This window comes from Mustela nivalis, assembly GCF_964662115.1.
Source record: "Mustela nivalis genome assembly, chromosome: 3".
In the NCBI taxonomy this organism is placed as follows: Eukaryota; Metazoa; Chordata; class Mammalia; order Carnivora; family Mustelidae; genus Mustela; species Mustela nivalis.
This window is the reverse complement of record NC_139022.1, coordinates 77,705,977-77,728,221: the sequence shown is the minus strand read 5'-3', so window position 1 is coordinate 77,728,221 and position 22,245 is coordinate 77,705,977. Positions and strand designations below refer to the sequence as shown.

General features: G+C 34.8%; 1 protein-coding gene across 4 annotated transcripts in view; it reads right to left on the bottom strand.

Annotated features, from left to right (window-relative positions):
• Positions 1–22,245, bottom strand: part of AP3B1 (adaptor related protein complex 3 subunit beta 1) — a 344,581-nt gene that overhangs the window by 115,539 nt on the left and 206,797 nt on the right. For all 4 annotated transcript variants that reach the window (XM_082724772.1, XM_082724770.1, XM_082724771.1 and 1 more), the window contains one exon: positions 10,777–10,953. In XM_082724772.1, coding sequence (XP_082580898.1) covers positions 10,777–10,953 — 177 coding nt within the window. The remainder of the gene's footprint in view (positions 1–10,776; positions 10,954–22,245) is intronic.

The following is a 22,245-nucleotide window of genomic DNA, read 5'->3' as shown; positions in this document are numbered from 1 at the left end:
AGTAAAAGCTCCATCAAAAAAAGTCTTTATGTTAGTTGAGATACTGCAAATGACAGAACTTCTAAAGTAAATCTTGAGGTCTTAACATTTAACTTGAAGGGAAAAATTTCAATAACTCCCTGCTTAAAAGATTTGTTTTCAAGAATTGCCATTTGCTAAAATTTTCAGAAGTTGAAGGTTTCTGGCATTCAGTTGGTAAATGCTTTAAAGATTTCCAATTGATTCTGAATCAAAACCTAACAAATAGATGTTTTGCTTACTCCCATCCCCTCCCTTGTTTTTAAAAACGAAAGCCAACATAGGATGGTTAGGTTAATTTACAAAGCAGTTTTTCGGATCCATTTGGTAATATACAGCAAAAAAACTGTGTGCAAGAGTGCATACTGTTATACATAAGTATGTGTTCTCAGTATTAGCTTCATGACAAGAATTCTATAGTCCAATTAAACTATATATATCAAACATCAGTATATTTGAACATTATAATTTTATTTCAATAGACAGAACAAACAGAAATGGTTTATGTGCACCACAACCAATTCTCAAAATGCTTCTCTTCCATAGTTTTCTTAATTTATTAAGAAACTGATTTTACCATGACAACATTTTTAGCAAAACCAAGTAATTTTATCTTCCATGTTGACCTCTTAAATTTACAAGAGCATTTACAACACTTTTGAACAGAATAAACTTCCAAAAGCTTTGCTTTGATTCCATTTATAGCACTGACAGAGCAAACATACAAAAGCTTTGAGTGAAAAAAGTCAACCTATTATTGGAATTAATTAATTCTCTATTTTAAAACTAGCATTGTTTAGGTCCTTTTTCTGCTAATGGAGCAAATACAGAAAGAGTTACTGCTTCATTTTTCATATGTGCAAACGAGAACTTGGAATATAAAATGAAGAAAATCAATTTTTAAAAAGTTACTTAAATGAGATCCTGTATCACAGAGAGCTATGTAAACATCTTCTGTGCCTGTAAATATTTGTGATCTTGAGACACAACCTTCTTAAAATAACTCTTCGGCTTTTTGAATAGATGCTGATGCTTTTTTAAGCAGATATATTTTATCTTTTGGTGGTTGTGTGGTCAGTGATACCACTGCAACTCTCAGAATGGATGGTAAATACTGATAAACATTTTGTGCATATTAAATACCAAGAAAGAAATTTTTAGTTAAGTATACACTTCCATTTTTAAGAACTGATTGCTGCTGGAATTTATAACAAAATAAAGGAAGAACTACCAAATAATAATATAAATAGGCTTTAGATTTACACTGCATGATAAATGACAAAAGAAATGAAGTGAGTGTTCTGACCACTCACCAGTGATCTATGGCAGGACTATCTCCTGCACATATTTCATCTATAACCAGCCCTAACCTTCCCACATCTTACTTAGACTCCATCCACTGACAACTTGGGAGTTTCAAGCTTTGCACAGGCCATAGCGTAACCTGCTGGTACAGGTTGCCAGCAGATGAAACACTTCAACATTCATCTCACCACCACTGAAAAAAGGAAGGATTTAGCTTTTTCCTATTTGCCCTGTTAGGGCACAATCAGCACACATTCTGCATGCCGCTCTAAAAGAGAAATTACTTATGTAATATCCCAAAAAGGTTGGAAAAAGAAAGTCTTTCTGATTTAAATGTCTTACATATTAAAATGAAATCGCTTGTTTGTTGCACCTGTGTTTCCATGTCATTAGACAAAACCACAGCAGAGGTTAAAAGTACAATACAGAAGTCTACAAACTTTCTCTGTCCTATTTTAACACAACAATTAATAATAAAAATGAAGAATTTGGAGCAAATCCTAAACTGGATAGGACACACAGACAACAAACCTATATTAAATCTGTCCTGGATAACAGTGGCAAAGAAAGTAAATAATGGTTAAATAAATAATCATGAGCATTTTAAGATAACCAAAGACTGAATCCAAAACCAGATGGGACATTAAATTATTCTTTTAAATAGGTTTTACTTACAAAATTATGAAACAAAACAATAATACAATGCACCTCAATAACAGAAACATTAATAACTTGTTAAATTTTGATTATACATTATTTTTTTCTGCTTAGATTAAAGGGATTGTGACTGGTATCAACTAACAGCTAATGCTATCTGACACTACACCAATTACATTCCTTTCAGACTGACTCTAAGTTAGTGGGACATAGGAAAACGACTTTTGGGGAAAGCTACATAAAAATTTTAAAAATCATGACTTGAAAAAACTTCTTAAAATATGAGCATTATATTTTTAACTAAACACTCTAACAAGTAATAAACTGATAAATATTCGCTCAAATAGCTTTCTTCAAATGTTTATTAAGTCAGCACAAAATAATAAAAAAGGTATCTCAAAATATAGTCCTAAAATCAGCTGAGATATACTCTTTAAGGAAAATAAAAAAGGACACAGAATTTAGCCATTTAGCAGAGTGAAGACTAATATTAGTTCCATACAGCTGTTATTTTGATAAAGATATTGGCAAATGGTTTGATAAATGAAAGAAAGCTACATAGAATTCTTAACCTATACCAGAGGGAAATCTAAGCAGTACCAGTGTTCCACGTAGTCAATTTCATCATTTTACCACCAACCAGGATGAAATTTCCCGAACTTAAAAGTATCCATATTTTTGTCAACTTGAAAAGTTTTCTGTAAGTTCTTTCCTTATATGCTATATTTGCTTGAGTTTTTTAATGCCAAGAAAATAAATCCCAAAAAAGGGTAGCAATGTTACTACACAGAGCTTGAGCCCCTTTTGCTGTCATGTTAAATCATGTTGGGGGCAAAGACCAATTTCTCCAAAGACTTGAAATCACAGGGCAAGAGATAATTTGTGTCATTATTTTTTTTTGTTAAGATTTTATTTATTTACCTATTTAGAATGCAAACTGGGGGGAGAGGCAAATGGAGAGGGGGAAAGAATCTCAAGCAGATTTCAAGCTGAGTGCAGAGCCCAAAGTGGGGTTCAATTCCAGGACCCTGAGATCATGACCTGAGCCAAAACCAAGAGATGGATGCTCAACTGAATGAGGCACTCAGACACCCCAAGAGGGAACTTGTTTATAACTTCAGGAAGGATCCCCAAAATATAATTATGATTTATGAAATTTCTTACTAAGAATCTTACGAAAGAGTCCAAAAAGCAATACAAAGAAAATGTAAGTATTAAAGATACTCAATGATTCACTCTCTTTTCTAATGGCAGAAAAGCAGAAACCTGTCTCACAGAAAATGAGACAGTTACTTAAATGAATTATATTTATATATGTCAATATTTTAAAAACATGGTATTACGTGAAAAAAAGTAGGTAACAAGAGTATGCAAGCAAAATTTCAAAACCCACAAACCAGTAACATAGTACACAGATATATACTCGTGTAATGAACATGTAAAACAACACAAGACCGAAGGACACCACCAATATGATAGCAGCTACCAATGGGGAGGAAAATACGGTATGAACAGGAACTTGAGGATTTACTTTTACTTATTAAACTTCCTTAAAAAAACAATAATTATGGTGAAAACACGGACTTAATCTTAGTGGTAGATACATATGTATTAATACTATTTTGCACTTTTCTATAGGTATGCATTATTCTACAAAGAAAAAGAAAAACATGAGTCAAACAGAACAGTTATATTACTTATCACTACATTTAAAAGATTACAGGAAGTTTGAAAGCAAATGCACCCATTATTCACTAATTTTTAACTGCTATTAACCAGTTTAATCAACCCCCAGTTTTCTCTCTCAGACCTCAGTAGACTATTTTAAAGAAGTCATGCTCAACCTTTACACTATGTCTTAAGAGCTACAGAGTTTCAGCAACTTCAGCTTATTTCAAAGTCCTTCAGGTTCTCCACCTGTATAACAGTGAAATTATTCTCCTTGTACGAGTATTCTAATAGCATTTTCTACTCTTGATAATCATATCTAACAATTTTTCCTTCATAGTAAGAGAAATTTTCACCACCCTTTTCTCAGTGGGGTAAACCCAAATGGAGTGTTTTTACTCATGAGAATAGATATTCCAATAAGGGGATTAATTCCCTTACTATAAACGATAATATTCTCTAAGAATAATCCAGCAGCTGGTTAGCAGTAAAAACTAGGAATACAAAAAAGCATAATAACTAACATGGACCAAGCACTAATATGATCCAGGAAATCCTAATGCTTTACCTGGACTGCGTCCTTTAATCTTTTTAATAAATTTGTGAGGTAGAGACAGTAGTTATGCTGTTAATTATTCTGAAAATGTACATTTGTTCCAATTCAGTTGTATAACATCAATTTTGTGTTTACCTGGGCATGATTTTGTCTGCAAGAAATACTAGGTGAAGCTAGAGAATGGCTACCAGCTGAACTGGGCTTTCTAGGAATGACAAAACATACTAACCTCAAACATCTACCTCACAGAAGAAGAGAATTAGTGATATAGAAGACCAAATGATGAAAAATAAAGAAGCTGGGAAAAAGAGAGATAAACTACTACTAGATCATGAAGGGAGAATTCGAGAGAGAAGTGATACAATAAGACGAAACAATATTAGAATAATTGGGATCCCTGAAGAAGAAAGAGAGAGAGGGGAAGAAGGTATACTGGACTAAGTTATAGAGTAGAACTTCCCTAATTTGGGGAAGGAAACAGGCATCAAAATCCAGGAGGCACAGAGAACCCCCCTCAAAACCAATAAAAATAGGTCCACACCCTGTCATCTAATATTAAAACTTACTAGTCTTAATGACAAAGAGAAAATCCTGAAAGTAGATCAGAAGTCTGTAACATACAATGGTAGAAATATTAGATTGGCAGCAGACTTATCCATAGAGACCTGGCAGGCCAGAAAGGACTGGCAATGATATAATCAGAGCACTAAATGAGAAAAGTACGGAGCCAAGAATACTATATCCAACTAGGCTGACACTGAAAACAGAAGGAGCGATTAAAAAACAAACAAACAAACAAAAAAAACCTTCCAGGACAAACAGCAACTAAAAGAATTTACAAACACCAAACCAGCCCTAGAGGAAATATTGAAAGGGGTCCTCTTAGCAAAGAGAGAGCCCAGAAGTAACATAGACCAGAAAGGAACAGAGTTAATATACAGTAACAGTCACTTTACAAGCAATACAATAGCACTAAATTCATATTTTTCAGTAATTACCCTGAATGTGAATGGGCTAACTGCCCCAATCTAAAGACACAGGATATCAGACTAGATAAAAAAACAAGGCCCATCAAAATGTTATCTGCAAGAGACTCATTTTAGACCCAAAGACACCTCCAGATTTAAAGTGAGCAGATGGAAAAACATTTACCATGCTAATGGACATCAAAAGAAAGCTAGGATGGAATTCCTTATATCAGAAAAACTAGATTTTCAACCAAAGACTATATAATAAGAGATGAGGAGGGACACTATATCATAGTTGGGTCTGTCCAACAAGAAGATCTAACAATTTTAAATATCTATGCCTCGGGCGCCTGGGTGGCTCAGTGGATTAAGCCACTGCCTTTGGCTCGGGTCATAATCTCAGGGTCCTGGGATCGAGTCCCGCATCAGGCTCTCTGCTCAGCAGGGAGCCTGCTTCCTCCTCTCTCTCTCTGCCTGCCTCTCTGCCTACTTGTAATCTCTCTCTGTCAAATAAATAAATAAAATCTTTAAAAAAAATAATAAATAAATAAATAAATATCTATGCCTCTAACATGGGAGCAACCAATTACATAAACCAATTAATAACAAAATCAAAGAAACACAACAATAATACAATAATACTAGAAGACTTTAACACCCCCCATCACAAAATGGATAGATCAACTAAGCAAAAGATCAACAAGGGAATGAAGGCATTAAATGACACACTGGATGAGAAGGATGTCACTGATATATTCAGAACACTCCATCCAAAAGCAACAGAATACACATTCTTCTCTAGTGCAGATGGAACATTCTCCAGAATAGATCACATCCTGGGTCACAAATTAGGTCTCAACAGGTACCAAAAGATCAGGATCATTCCCTGCATATTTTCAGAACACAATGCTTTGAAACTAGAACTCAATCACAAGAAGAAAGTTGGAAAGAACTGAAATACATGGACGCTAAAGAGCATCCTGGGTCAACCAGAAAATTAAAGAAGAATTAAAATATTCATGGAAAAAAATGAAAGGAAGACACAAGTTCAAAATCTTTGTGATACAACCTAAACTTAAAGGAGCCAGACAAAGAACAGCAAATAAAGCCTAACCCCAGCAAGAGAAGAGAATAAGGACTAGAGCAGAAGAGAATAAGGACTAGAGCAGAAAACAATGAAAAAGAAACCAAAAAACAGTAGAACAGATCAACAAAACTAGGAGCTGGTTCTTTCAAAGAATTAATAATTTATCCAGGACAGATTTATCAAAAAAAAAAAAAAAAAAAAGAGAGAGAGAGAGAGAGAGAGAAAGGACCCAAATAAATAAAATCACAGAGGAAAGAGGAGCGATCACAACCAACACCAAAGAAATGCAAACAATTACAAGAACATATTATAATCAACTATATGTCAACAAATTAGGCAACCCGGAAGAAATGGATGCATTCCTAGAGATGTATACACTACCACAAATGAACTAGGAAGAAATAGAACACCTGAACAGATCCATAACCAGTAAGGAAATTGAAGCAGTCATCAAAAGCCTCCCAACAAAAAAGAGCCCAGGACCAGATGGCTTCCCAGGGGAATTCTACCAAACATTTAAAAAAGAATTAACACCTATTCTCCTGAAACTGTTCCCAAAAAATGGAAATGGAAAGAAAACTTCCAAACTTATTTTATGAGGGCAGCATGACTTTGATCCCAAAATCAGACAAAGGCCCCCATCAAAAAGGAGAATGACAGACAAATATCCCTGATGAATATGGATACCAAAACTCTCAAGTGTCAGGATATAAAATAAATGCACAGAAATCAGTTGCAATTCTACACACCAATAAAAAGACAGGAGGAGAAATTAAGGGGTAGATCCCATTTACAACTGCACCCCAAAACATAAGATACCCAGGAGTAAAATCTAACCAATGGGGCAAAGAATCTGGACTCAGAAAACTCTAGAATACCCATGAAAGAAATTGAAGAAGACGCAAAGAGATGGAAAAACACTCCATTCTCATGGATTAGAAGAACAAATATTGTGAAAATGTCTATGCTACCTAGAACAACCTACGCATTTAATGCAATTTCTATCAAAAAACCAACTTTTTTCACAGAGCTATAACAAATAATACCCAAATTTGTATGGAACCAGGGAAGACCCTGAATAAACAGAAGAGTGTTGAAAAAGAAGAGCAAAGGTTGCAGCATCACAATTCCAGATTTGAAGCTCTATTACAAAGTTGTAATCATCAAGACAGTATGGTACTGGCACGAGAACAGACAGATAGATATTAGAACAGAATAGAGAATCCAGAAATGGATCCTCAACTCTATGGTCAACTAATCTTCGACAAAGCAGGAAAGAATGTCTAACAGAAAAAAAGACAGTCTCTTCAACAAATGGTGTTGGGAAAATTGGACAGCCACATGCAGAAGAATGAAACTGGACTATTTCCTTACACCACACATAAAAATAGACTAAAAATGGATTAAAGACTCAATATGAGATAGAAATCCATCAAAATCCTTGAGGAGAACACAGACAACAACCTCTTTGACTTCAGCTGCAGCAACTTCTTCCTAGAAACATCACTAAAGGCAAGGGAAGAAGGGCACAAATAACCTATTGGGACTTCATCAAGACCAAAAGCTTTTGTACAGCCAACAGCTGACAAAACCAAAAGACAACCAATAGAATGAAAGAAGATGGTTGCAAATGACATATCAGATAAAGGGCTAGTATCCAAAATCTATAAAGAACTTATCACTTTAAGAATTCAATACTTAAAGAATACATAATTCAATAAAGAAATGGACAGAAGAACAGACATTTCTGCAGAGACATCCAAATGGCCAACAGACACATGAAAAAGTATTCAACATCACTCAGCATCAGGAAAATACAAATCAAAACCACAATGAGATACCACCTCACACCAGTCAGAATGGCTAAAATTAACAGGTCAGGAAATGACAGACGTTGGCAAGGATGTGGAGAAAGGGGAACCTTCCTACACCATTGGTGGGAATATAAGCTGGTGCAGCCACTCTGGAAAACAGTATGGAGGTTCCTCAAAAAGTTGAAAATACAGCTATCCTATGACCCAGCAATCGCACTACTGGATATTTATCCCAAAGAAACAAATGTGATCCAAAAGAACATGAGTACCCCAATGTTTATAGCAGCAATGTCCACAGCAGCCAAACTATGGACAGCCAAACTATAGCTAAACTACAGCTGTTTATCAGCAGATGAATGGATAAAGGAGATATTTTATATATAATGGAATACTATGCAGCCATCAAAAAAAAAAAAGAAATCTTGGGGTGCTTGGGTGGCTCAGTTGTTAAGCAGCTGCCCTCGGCTCAGGTCATGATCCCAGAGTTCTAGGATTCGATCCCCATGTCAGGCTCCCTGCTTGGCGGGAAGCCTGCTTCTCCCTCTGCCATTCCCCCTGCTTGTGTGCTCAGTCTCTCTCTTGCTGTCTCTCTCTTTGTCAAATAAATAAATAAGATCTTAAACAAAAAATAAATCTTGTCATTTGCAATGACATGGATGGAACTAGAGAGTAGTATGCTAAGCAGAGTAAGTCAATCAGAGAAAGACAATTATCATATGATCTCACTGATATGAGGAATTTGAGAAACAAGACAAGATCATAGGGGAAGAGAGGAAAAAATGGAAAAGATAAAACCAGAGAGGGAGATAAACCATAAGAGACTGTTAATCTCAGGAAACAAGCTGAGGGTTGCTGGAGTGAAGAGGGATGGGAGGGATGGGGTGGCTGGTTGATGGACACTGGGAGGGTTTGTGCTCAGGTGAGCGCTGTGAATCATGTAAAACTTATGAATCACAGACCTGTACCCCTGAAACAAATAATACATTGTATGTTAATTTAAAAAAACAAGATAAGAAATTAAAAAAACAGAATAGTTAAAAAATCAATAATTTAACAAAAGTATCTAAAGCCTAATTGCATTTGCAAAATCTCTCACAGAATTCTAGCAAGTTTTTGTAAAACAGAGTTTCAAAAAAAAACCTTTGGTCTTTTTTCACAGAACTGAACAAAAAAAAATTCCTCTACACTATAAAAAAAATTAATAACTTAGATCTCAGGTCATGATCTCAGGGTCCCAATAACTAAATAATTCATTAACAATTCTGGAATGCTCACTGAGGTATCTACACCACAGGAAATTCAGATCTACAAATAAATAGAAGGACTTCATGGCAAACCAGTCCCTAAGCACCGTGGCTTGGTCTCCTTAATCCACTTTTCAAGATGGCTAAAATAAAAACGAAAACAATTCTTTACATTTAGATCAAGTAAATCATTATAGTCTCTGTGTCATATCCAACAGATATGAACCATACAACTTAAAAATACTGTCAAGTTCACGGTGATTAAAAACTACTCTTTAATGCTTAGTTTACCAACTCTTTCAAGACCCCTTTTCTTGAGAAATGAGAAACTGGAGAACAGAGTACAACCCTATAGATACTGCCACTCATCTACTTTTATATTTAATCATTTAATAAATAATGAGTTATGTAAAAATGTATATGAAAACTTGGCATGTTTTCTAAATATCATTATGCTTTTACCAGTAGGTGGTGAAGTCAATTTGTGGTTATCTAGAAGTATCATTCTAAAATATACAATAGAACACTCCAGAAACTGAGCTCCAAAACTTCATTTAATAATAAAGCTCAAGAAAGTATGTCCGAGTGCAAGCTATGTTGTCTTCAAATTCAAAAGATATAGAATACACTTCACAATTTCTGAACAAAAAGTAATACTTTTCCATTATTGTTTCCTTATAGCTACAAACACAGCCAAAAACAGAACCTTCATTTAATTGTATAAGACATAACTACTTTAGATCTGGATTAACATTCTAATTTTGTATTAATTTTATAATAACCTAGAAACTAGATACATTTAGAATAGCCAATTCTAGGTGTTATAATGAGTTTCTCAATACTACATGGATTTAGACGATTAGGTTAACATGGTGTTTTATCAGTAAACGAGATACAACAAACATAGCTGTTTCATGACTCTCACTGCTCTCCTCTTTTCCTACTTGAGGGGCACCTGGGTGGCTCGGTAAATTAAGCTCTGCCTTTGGCTCAGGTCATAATCCCAGGGTCTCAGGGTCCAGCCCCACCTCAGACTTCCTGCACAAAGTGTGCTTCTCCCTCTCTCTTTGCCCCTCCCCCAACACACACTCTCTCTGTTCCCTCTTTCTCAAATAAATAAATAAATAAAATCTTAAAAAAAAAAGTTTTATCCTTCACAAAACCTTCTCTCATTGCTCACCTCATTCTACTTCAGACTTTCAATAACTTTCTCCTCTGAAATTCAACTATATCTTAATACTTCTATTATAGTGGTTACCACATACTATTTCAGTTATATTTTTCTCCCTATTAGACCAGAACATTATCTCTCTGCACCACTACCTTCTAATACAGAAACTTAAAGAAACAGACACCTAGTAATTGTTGAATGGACAAACTAATGCATGAACAGACCTTAGCTACTTCATTAAAGAGGAAAGTAGGTGTCACATAGGTAGACTAAGATTTAGACTCTTACCTGTCTGGAGTTGGTCAAATACAATTTTGCTCCCAGATTTAAAATCTGAAGTTTTACCAGATCATCTTCACTCGTGAAGCTTTTAGCCATCTTCCTCAAAACATCAGGGGCAATTTTAGGAACTCGTTCACAGTTTTCTCCAATTAGCCAAAGAATACTTGCTCTAGCCACAGGAACCTAACATGAGAAGCAGATTATATAGTTACAAATAAGATAATCACACTCACTCCTTGACAATAACATAGAAAAGGCTCTAAATATAATAAAGGTTTTATATCCACTCATGTAATATGTAAACCCAGGAAGTGTATTTTATTTATTTATTTTTTTTAAGATTTTATTTATTTACTTGAGAAAGAGACAGTGAAAGAGAGCATGAGCAAGGAAAAGGTCAGAGAGAGAAGCAGACTCCCCATGGAGCTGGGAACCCCATGCGGGACTCGATCCTGGGACTCCAGGATCATGACCTGAGCTGAAGGTAGTCGTCCAACCAACTGAGCCACCCAGGCATCCCAGGAAGTGTATTTTAGTTATGGGTTTTCCTTAGTTATCAAGGAATTGATCATCAAAACTGATTTCAGAGATAATGCCTTAGAAAACATTCACAGAGAAAAAACCATTTGTCTAGAATCTTGATTCCATCATAGATGTGCAAGTTCATGCACATTTGTTTATGCATTACTGGTGCTGTTTTTGTCCTATAATAGCAGAGGTAAGTACAGTTGATCCTTGAACAATACAGGTTTGAACTATAGTGAGTCTTTACTAAAGATTTTTTTCAATAAATATAGCATAATACTGTAAATGTATATTCTCTTCTTTATGATTTTCATAATATTTTCTATTTTCTGGCTTATTTTAAGAACTCAAGTTTGTAATACATGCAACATACAAAGCATGTGTTAATCAACTGTTTATGTTATTGGTAAGGCTTCTAGTCCACAATAGGCTATCAACACTTAAGTTTTTGGGGAGTCAAAGTTAAACCTGGATATTTCATTGTAGAAAGGAGGGTGTTAAAGCTGAAAATATTCAGTATACAGCAATTTTAGAAAAGGTTTGCTGACTTCTGCTCAAGGGCACTGGTTAATAAACCTCAATGCCCATAAAAAATCATCCAGAATTCTTACTAAAACTACAGGGTGTTGGTATCAGGTCCAGGCAGTAGCTCTGTTATGGGGCCCAGGAATTTACATTTTATGAAGCATCACAGATGATTTCTAAGATGGGAGGCCTGCAAACCATGTTTTGAGAATCCACTGGATAACAGAAAGAAAGAAATAGATTCATTAAAGACCATGATTTCAAATTAAAACTCTTACTATCCTCTATATATTTGCATCTACAGTACTGGGGATATATAAAACTGACAAAATCATCAAAGTATATTTATAAAAAATCATGAATCCTGGTCTATTATTTGGTCATCAACAAAAGAAACAGGGATAAGATAAATCTGCCCGATACTATATTTTGGCATTTTATTTTTTAATAAAGTACATTTCAATATAATTTGTTTTTTTTTAATTGCTTTGCTACAAATTGGAAACCATCCATCAGCACCATTAAGACCAACATTTTAGAGTATGCAAATTAGTTTTATTACTATTTGTTTATTTGTATCCTTTCTTACTCCAAAAGAGATTTGAAGGGGTATGTAAATTAGTTTTTGTGAACATTTTCACCTACTATAGAAAATCTGCTTTTCATAATAAATGAAAAAGCCAATGACTATCATTAAGAGGTAGCATCACAAGAAGAGATAATAGTCTTTTTATGAAATCCTTTCCAATTCCTCAAATAAAGTCCTAATATTTTCACTACAGTTTCACAGGTGTACAGGGCATAAGTGCTGAAGAAGAAAGGGAGAGTAGGGACCTCTGCACAACTAAAATTTTATTTTTATTTTTACTTTTTTTTTTTTAATTTTTTTTTTATTTGACAGAGATCACAGGTAGGCAGAAAGGCAGGCAGAGAGAGAGGAAGGAAAGCAGGCTCCTTGCTGAGCAGAGAGCCCAATGCAGGGCTCGATCCCAGGACCCTGGGATCATGACCTAAGCTGAAAGCAGAGGCTTTAACCCACTGAGCCACCCAGGCACCCCTGCACAACTAAAATTTTATTGCAATATCCACCACCTCAAATTCTTTCAAAACACTCATTTTATGAAATAGTATAAAATTACTAAGACATTCCTTTTTTTTTTTTTTTAAGATTTTATTTATTTGACAGAGATCACAAGTAGGCAAAGAAGCAGGCAGAGAGAGGAGGAAGCAGGCTCCCTGTTGACTCAATCCCAGGACCCTGGGATCATGACCTGAGCAGAAGGCAGAGGCTTTAACCCACTGAGCCACCCAGGTGCCGCTACTAAGACATTCCTAACTTGGGTGTTTCACCAGAAGCAAAATGAGGTCATCTGAAAGATTTAAAACCAAAGTATATATTTTCACATACTATGACAATAGTATTATCTATAAATTAATATTAGAATGAGCTTAGTAACAGAGAAGAAATCACAATATTCATGTAATAAGTTTAGTAAGTATAAATAATACATATAATAATAAATGCTATTATAAATCTATTCATGAAGTATGATAAAACTGATATCCTTACTGTATACTGACTGTGGAAAGAGGTTATTTCTAATGTTCCAAAGGCTACATTGCATTAAAACCTTAATCCCAATCTATTATTTTAAATTGGGCTAAAGAATAGTAATTGAGTGGTACATTAAATTTTCTAGTATGAAGCAATTTAAGTTGCCTGACTCCGTGAAAGGTACCTCTAAATAAAAATATATGTACAGGGGCACCTGGGGTGGCTCAGTGGGTTAAGCTTCTGCCTTCAGTTCGGGTCATGGTCTCAGGGTCCTCGGATTGAGCCCCACATAGGGCTCTCTGCTCGGCGGGGAGCCTGCTTCCTCCCTCTCACTCTGCCTGCCTCTCTGCCTACTTGTGATCTCTCTCTGTCAAATAAATAAATAAAATATTTTTTAAAAAAGAATATATGTACAACTTCAGATTTTGGTTATGCTAGATTTACTTTTCTTAAATATTTTATTATATACTATTGGTATAAAAATTAGAATTCTAGGACATTCTAACCTACAGTCACACTTTAAGTAATTTTCTTCTGGTAACACAGTTATAATTCTTTTTTGCAATTAAGAAGACAATTTCAAAAAGTTTTAAGAGATTGTTTATATTCCTACTTATTAATATACTAAGATTAAAATAATATTTAAACACTCTAAACATTCATAATGCATACATTTAAAACACAATTCTTTGGGAAAAATGAAAATCAATAAATTGTAATGCTCACAATGAAGAATCTCAAGACGGTGGTAGAGGGCAGGGTAATATTCAGAGGTTCTAGAACTGAGGTAATTAAACTTCCAAGTAAGCATATTAAAAACTTCAGAAAACTTCTACACAACAGGAAATAATACCAATATAAAATATATTTATACCAAATTCTTGGTGACAGCAATTTATTAAAAAGCTTAGGAAATTGACAAGCCCAATGTTTCTGTATGTTTGGCTGCAACCAGAATCCTAAGATTTTCAAATCCCAGCCCTACCTTTCTCTCCCAATTAAGTTACAGGACTCCCATTTGTAAACCACTGATAATATGATTCATAGCATCACCACTCTCAAAGATTTAAAATAAAAAAATTAGTCACTTTTTGTTCTCCATGGTCTTTTCAATCACAGAATGAACAGGACCACTGAGCTAAAACCAAACTAATAATACACATATACAAATTAATAATATACATATGCATAAGACATAATACTTTTATTATGAACTTCTGCTTTTCAATATTTTCAAAGACAAGCTGGATTGTAAATGACTTTGATTCTTTATTCTAAATGCCCTGATCAAGTGGTTCTAAGTACACTTTTTAAACCTTCTACAAGAAAGCAGTTTCCACTGTCATTTTAACCCATTAACTTGCCTATAAAAAATATGATTCCTAGCTGACCACAGCAGTTATAGAAAGAGTTTACAGATCACCCTGTAAGCAGTTTAATGTAAAAGTTATTATATTTCAACACTAGCCACTGCACAATGCAGTAGTATAAAATAGATCCTGCAACATCAATTTTATTTATTTAAATTTGTCAAAGGGAAAATCAGTAAACATCTAAACAAACTGCATAAAACTAACAAATCATATCCAATATTCTGTATCTGGACTCAATATGCATTAACACTATAACATGAATTAAGTTGGGGCAAAAGGGCAAGGCTAGTTACCTTGTGAAACGGCAGGCATTCAGGGAGGCACCAGGGCAAGAACTTCATAAAGTGCTATTTCAATACTACTCAGTAGTCTTCACAAAATAACATCTTTTAATTACTCTCTTATGATATTAAGTCCTTATGTGTCCCATAAAACATTGTATGAAACTCTGATGTAGCATGCATTTTATTCTGGAAAAACTGCTCTACAAGCAGTCTTTACTAGACATGAAGTACAGTCCAAAGGATAAATATCCTCAATCAAAACATGTAAGTTGGCTGTACTACCTACACAGATATAACTTATTCAGTCTGAATTTAAAAAGTAGAATCTAAATTTTAGTTCTCATATTTTCAACTATGTCACTTAATAAATAGTAACTTAATAAATAACAAATGGAATCAAAATCTCGAAACAACAAAATCTAAATTCCTTTTTTAAAAAAATCACATAGTTAACATCTACTGAGTTCTTACCATGCAACTGGCTCTGTTTTAAGACTTTACCTGTTTTCTCAGTCTATTATATAACACAAAAAAACCTGAGAAAGTAGGCTCTACCATCATTCCCACTTGATATATGACAAAACTGGGGCACAAAGAGGTTAAGAAACATGTCCAGCATCTTACAGCTTGTCAGTGGTGGAAGTAAGACTGGAAGTCCAAGTCTGAATCCAGAGTTCACCATGGCTACTGGACAGAGACAAAATGAGTATTTTATACTAGGAAAAATACCAGCCAGCAAGGCAGGAAGACCGATTCTGGTCCTGGATCAATCACGGAAGTCATGGAGACAAATAACTTGACATCAGTAGGCCTCATTTACTCATTAATCAAATGAAGGATTACTCCTTTGGCCCAGTTCTTCTGCTATGGTGTATAATGGCTCCTTTATGGCCTTGTCTGAAGCTTTTCCAAGAGCTGGCTTTTCAGGAGAGCTCTAGGCCATTCTCTTGACAATTCCTGCATGTATGCATGTGGGGCATTTCCCCCACCTCCTTAGATCTTTTGTTCTACGGATAAGATGGCCAGAATGGAAAGAGATCTGGCTATCATTTTTGTTACCCCTCCTGGAGGGTAGATGAGCCCAGGATTCTATCCTGATAAAGTGGCTTAAGCATTGAGAGAAAACAGGCTCAAAGTGTCTTCTTGTCCTTTGACATTGTCCAGATTGGCTCTTTCTAACCAGTACTGGTTTAAGATATTAGCCCTGGAAGTAGGGTGAAATATACATAAATTCAGGAAAAAAGGTCTCCTTTGAGGCTCTCAGATTTACCTTTCCATTTCAGAATCAATCACTTACCCACATTTAAGAGTCGTTAAGTGCTTGGTCAGAATAATAAAGCCCTGTTTCCTTTTCCACATGTTTGTTACTCTTTAAATAAACAGCTCTCTTGAATATTTGGAGGAAAAAGATTCTAGGGATTCAGTCACTCCCCATTCCTGACTTTGAAGTTGCTGTCAGTTATACCCCTCACCACCTTCTTCTGGCATAACTTCTACCACCAATCCCTAATCATTTTTAGGATTCTGCATTACAAACTATCTTCCTTGTCCCACTTTCAAACACTTCAACTTCTTCAGATACATTAAGTAAACAGTAACAACTCATCACCTTTTAATTCTCTAAAATTTCACAATTTTGCTATAGAACTATATATAGTTTTCTTTTAATTATTTGAATCTCCCTTTGAATCACATGCCCAATTTGTTCACTTTTGCTTTCTCTCTTTGCCTTATCAAAACCAGGAGGGGTAGGGCACCTATGTCTGGGAGGCTCTGTCAGTTAAAGGTCCCAATCTTGATTTTGGCTCAGGTCATGATCTCAGAGTTGTGGGATCAAGCCCCATGGTGGGCCCCACACTCAGCAATGAGTCTACTTCTCTCTCTCATCCTCTCCCTCTGCCCCTCCCCCCACTTGCATGCTCATGCACTCTCTCTCAAATAAATAAATAAATCTTTTAAAAAAGAATCAGGAGGGGTTATTTACTTTATTGGCTTCCCAAAGAAGATTTAAGATGCATTTATCAATTTCAATGATCTCTTTTTGGTATCCTATTTTACAAAATCAACTTTGATCCCTTTTAGACTTTCATGTTTTATCTCACTGTTGTTTTCCAAATTTCTTTTTTTTTTTTAAGATTTTTTAAAAATTTATTTATTTGACAGAGATCACAAGTAAGCAGAGAGGCAGGCAGAGAGAGGGGGGAAGCAGGCTCCCCTCTGAGCAGAGAGCCCGATGTGGGGTTCGATCCCTGCACCCTGAGATCATGACCTGAGCCGAAGGCAGAGCCTTAATCCACTAAGCCACCCAGGTGCCCCTCTTTTTCAAATTTCTTAAGACAAACACCAAATCCTTTTATTTCTGGTCTCTTTACGTTAAAAATGGTAGCACTGACCACTTTTGCCATACCCCACACATTTAAAACAAAGTGTTTTCTTTTCCTGTATTTTATATAAAGCTTGTATTTTTTTCTTTTAAACCTTCTTTGACCTAGAAGTATATTTCTTACTTCAAAATTTTTCTGGTACCCTTTCAGATTAATTCTAATTTTACTGCTTAAAACATAAAATCTTTAAGTTTTCTTTATGTCCAAGTACATTCTTGATTTTTTGTAAACTGTTTCACGAATACACCCATAAAAGTGGGTATTATCTGTTCAAGAAATATAAATTTTTACCTACAGGACTGAATCAAATATGTATTCTATTTTTTAATTACTCTTTATCTTTATGTGCATATCTTACTCAACATCTGGATATATCAAAATATGAGAGAAGCATATTAAAGTCATCCACAAATTTCTCCTTGCATTTTTTTCTTTCCCTTTTCCCCTCTTTTCTTTTTTTTTTTTTTTAAGATTTTATTTATCCATTTATTGGAGAGAGAGAGAGCGCACACACAAGCAGAGGGAGAGGGAGAGGCAGGCTCCCCACTGAGCTGGGAGCCTGATGTGGGGCTTGATCCCAGGACCCTGGGATCATGACCTGAACTGATGGCAGATGCTTAACAGACTGAGCTACCCAGGCGCCACTCTCCTTGCATGGAAATGGATATTTCCATTATCTATTTATTTGGTTGCCATATTTTTGTGTGCATATAGGTTTATGCCTCTCAGTTTCTTTGTAATTTGTCTTTTTTCATTGTATAATGTTCTTTTTTATCTTCCTGCCTTTTTAAAAAAAGGTTTTGTTTATTTTGAGAGAGAGAGAGAGAGAGAAACAGAGAGAGCAAGCACCAGCAGGGGGAGGGGCAGGCAGACTCCTTTATGAACAGAGAGCCCAATGCAGGGTTTGATCCCAGGACTTCAGGATCATGACCTGAGCAGAAGGCAAAAACCTGACTGAGCCACTAGGCATCCTTCCTTCTGCTTTTAATTAATTTTAAAATCTCACTTTCTTGTTCATCTTCACTTAATATCTCATTTCTTATCTTCTTTTTTCAATCTTTATCACTTTGATTAAGGTGTTATAATTATAAATGGCTAGCTTTTGTTTTTCACTCCAATTTGAAAGTCAGTCTTTTAATGAGAGAATTAAGTCCCTTAATTAAGGGTAGGATATACTTGGATTTTTACCCTTCTACCTTACTTTATTATTTTTAAAAATTTATTATTTATTTTACAATTGTTTCCTTTTTTCCCCTTTGAATTTGAAATTCCTATCATACTTCCATATTCCACTAACCACATCTTCTGACAAAAACAAAAACAAAAAACAGGCTTCTGAGTTCATTCTGAGTTAATTTTTGTGAGTGGAGTGAGACAGTTTTCTAGTTTCATTGTGCTCCATGTGTTGCTCTAATTCTCCCAGCACCATTTGTTGAAGAGACTATCCTTTTCCCATTGGGTATTCATGAATATTAGTTTGTTGACCATAAATGCCAGGGTTTAATTCTAGGCTCTATATTCTGTTGCATTGGTTTTTATGCCTATTTTTGTGCGAGTACCCTATTACTTTTATTACTATAGCTTTGTAGTACGGTTAGAATCAGGGAGTGCAATACCTCCAGAATTGTTATTTCTTTTTCTCGGGATTTTTTGCCTATTTGGTGTCTTTTGCAGTTCCACACAAGTTTTAGGATTGTTTCTTCTATTTCTGTGAAAAATGTGTTTTGTGTTTTGATGGGGATTACATTAAATGGCTTTAAGTAGAATGGCCATTTTAACAATATTAATCCTTCTCTTCCATCAATGTGGGTTGTCTTTACTTATACAGATCTTCCATTTTTTTTTTAAGATCTTATTTATTTATTTGACAGAGATTTATCTGCCAGAGACAGGCAGAGAGGCAGGCAGAGAGAGAGAGAGAGAGAGAAGCGGGCTCTCTGAGGCTCGATCCCAGAACTCTGGGATCATGACATGAGCAGACGGCAGAGGCTTAACCCACTAAGCCACCCAAGCACACCAGATCTTTCACTTTCTTATTGAAAATTTATTCCTACTCATTTTATTGTTTTGATTCTATTGTGAAGGGGATGGTTTTATTTTTCAGATGCTTCATTTCCTGAAAAGGAATGTAACTGATGTCTCTATGTTATTTTGTACCCGGCCTTATAACTGAAATCACTAATTAATTCCAACAGTATTTTGACTGACTATGGGGATTTGCTATATATAGGATTGTATCCTATATCATATTCTTGCTCCTGATCTCAGGGAAAACGTTTTCTATTTTTTCCCAATGAGTATAATGTTAGCTGTAGGTATGTCATATTCAGCCTTTACTATGTTGAGATACATTCCTTCTACAACCAATCCATTAAGGATTTTTATCATGAAAGGATGTTATATTTTGTCAAATGCTTTTTCCTGACTCTATTCAGATAATCATGTGATTTTTGTCTTTCAGCTTATTAAAGTGATGTATTGAATTTATTGACTTGTATACAGTGAACCATCTTTGCATGCTAAGGATAAATCAGATTTGGTCATGGCGTATAATCCTATTAAAGTGTTCCTGAATTCAGTTTGCTATTATTTTGCTGAAATTTTTTCCATCTTTATTCATTAGGGATACCGGTCTACAGCTTTCTTCTCCTGTGGTACCCTATTTGCAGAATGGGTCTGGAAGTGTTCCTTCCTGCTCATTATATTGGAAGAGTTTGAGGATTAGTGTTAATTCTTTCTTTAAATGTTTGGTAGAATTCTACTCTTGGTAGGTTGTGTGTTTCTAAAAATGGTACCCATTTCTTCTAGATTATGTAATTTGTTGGCATATAATTGTTTATAGTGGTCTGATAATTCTATATATTTCTGTAGTATCAGTTTTAATGTTTCCTCTTTCATTTCTAATTTTATCTATTTATTTTTTCTTTCCCTTAGTCTAGCTACAGGTTTGTCAGTTTTGCTTATCTTTTCAAAGAACCAGCTCTTAGTTTTATTGATCCTTTCTGTTATTTTTCTGGTCTCTATTTCATTTATTTCTACTGTGATACTTCTTATTTTTCTTCTTCTGCTGGCTCTGGGTTTTAATTAAATGTAGTTCTTTGAGATATAAAGTTAGGTTGTTTTTTGAGATATTTCTAATTTCTTAATATGTGTGTTCATTGCTATAAATTTTTCTCTCAAAACTGCTTTTGCTGGATACCATAATATTTGATATGTTGTGTTTTCATTTTCACTTATTTCAAGATAATTTTTTTTTCTTTTAATTTCCTCTTCGACTCAGTGGTTGTTTAGGAGAGTGCTGTTTAGCTTCCACATACTTGTATACCTTTTGCTTTCCTCTTATTGTTGATTTCCAGCTTCATACAATTATTGTCAGAAAAGAAAGTTGGTATGGTTTTAAGCTTCCTAAATTTGCTAATATCAAATCTACTCTCTTAATCCCTATATCTCTCATACATGGTTTCTGAGAGGTCCTGGCTTTGATAATTAGAATCAATAATGAGAGTAGATATAAAGACAAAGAACACTCTGGTGAGAGATTTGGTGGGAGCTCAGATGCTAACAGACTCCTGTGAGTGTTATTCTTAGCTTTAAGATACACATATAACTGCCCTACGAGCTTTACTAAGACCTTGAGGGAAAGAAAATTTTGCTACCAGAGATATTAAATATTGATCCTGATGCAGCTTCCAAACTCTGCCTTAAACCACACAAATACAATCCCTCTGAAGAGACTCAGTATACATTACCCCATCTTCAAAGATGAAAATAATGTATTTCCCCCTAAACTACAACCCTATCACTTATAGAACATTACTTTTAAACTTTAAACAACAATGAAAAAAAAAAAACTTTAATTGAAGGGACAGACATAGTGAAGGGCAAACACAATGGAAAAGAGTTTGAAGAAAAACCAGAAAGAAGCCATGGAGAATGTTTCAAAAGGGAAGAAGCAGTATGTGGAGTCAAATGCTAACAAAAGATCATGAAAGACACTGACAGCAAATTATCCACTGGGTTTAATAAGAAGATAGTCAATGACACTGGAAAAGTCAGTGTTAGTGGAGTCAGTGAAGTCAAAATCAGACTGAGACAGACTGAGGAGCTCTGAAAAGAAATAAAATTAGAAAAAGGGAATGAAATAGGACCTAAATAATAGACAGGAGACACTTATATAATACCACTATGTGCCAGGAAATATTCTTAAGAGCATGACACATATTAACTAATTTAATATGTACAAAATATCAGGTTTTGTTTTCATTTACTACGACCATTTTAAGATTGGAAAAGTATGGAGATTTTAATATAAAAGCACAGAGTGAATAAGCAGTGGAACAAAGTTAATATTTATTTTTTAATTTTATTTTTTAAACACAATTTCAGATTTATAGAAAAGCTGGAAGAATAAAAACAACTTCTGAATACCCTTCACCCAGATTCCTCAAATGTCATCACTTTACTATATTTGCTTTAGTTTTCTATATATACACAGATATTTTGTTTCCTAAATTAAAAGAAGTTGTAGATTTATCCTTAAACATCAAAATACATCATTGCAAACTTTGTAATTAAAGGAATGCTCTTACATTGCTATAGTAAAATGATTTAAAAATTAGAAACTGAAATACTGAACCAATACTACTACCTAATCTACAGATTTATTGAGATTTGACCGATTGTCCCTACCAAATCTTCCCAAATCCTTCACAGAAAAAGAAAATTAAAAAGTATGTGTTGCATACTTTAAACTCTCTCAACAGGAAAAAGTTCCTGAGTTTTTCTTAACATTTCATGACATAGGCATTTTTAAGGAGTGTAGCCAGTTA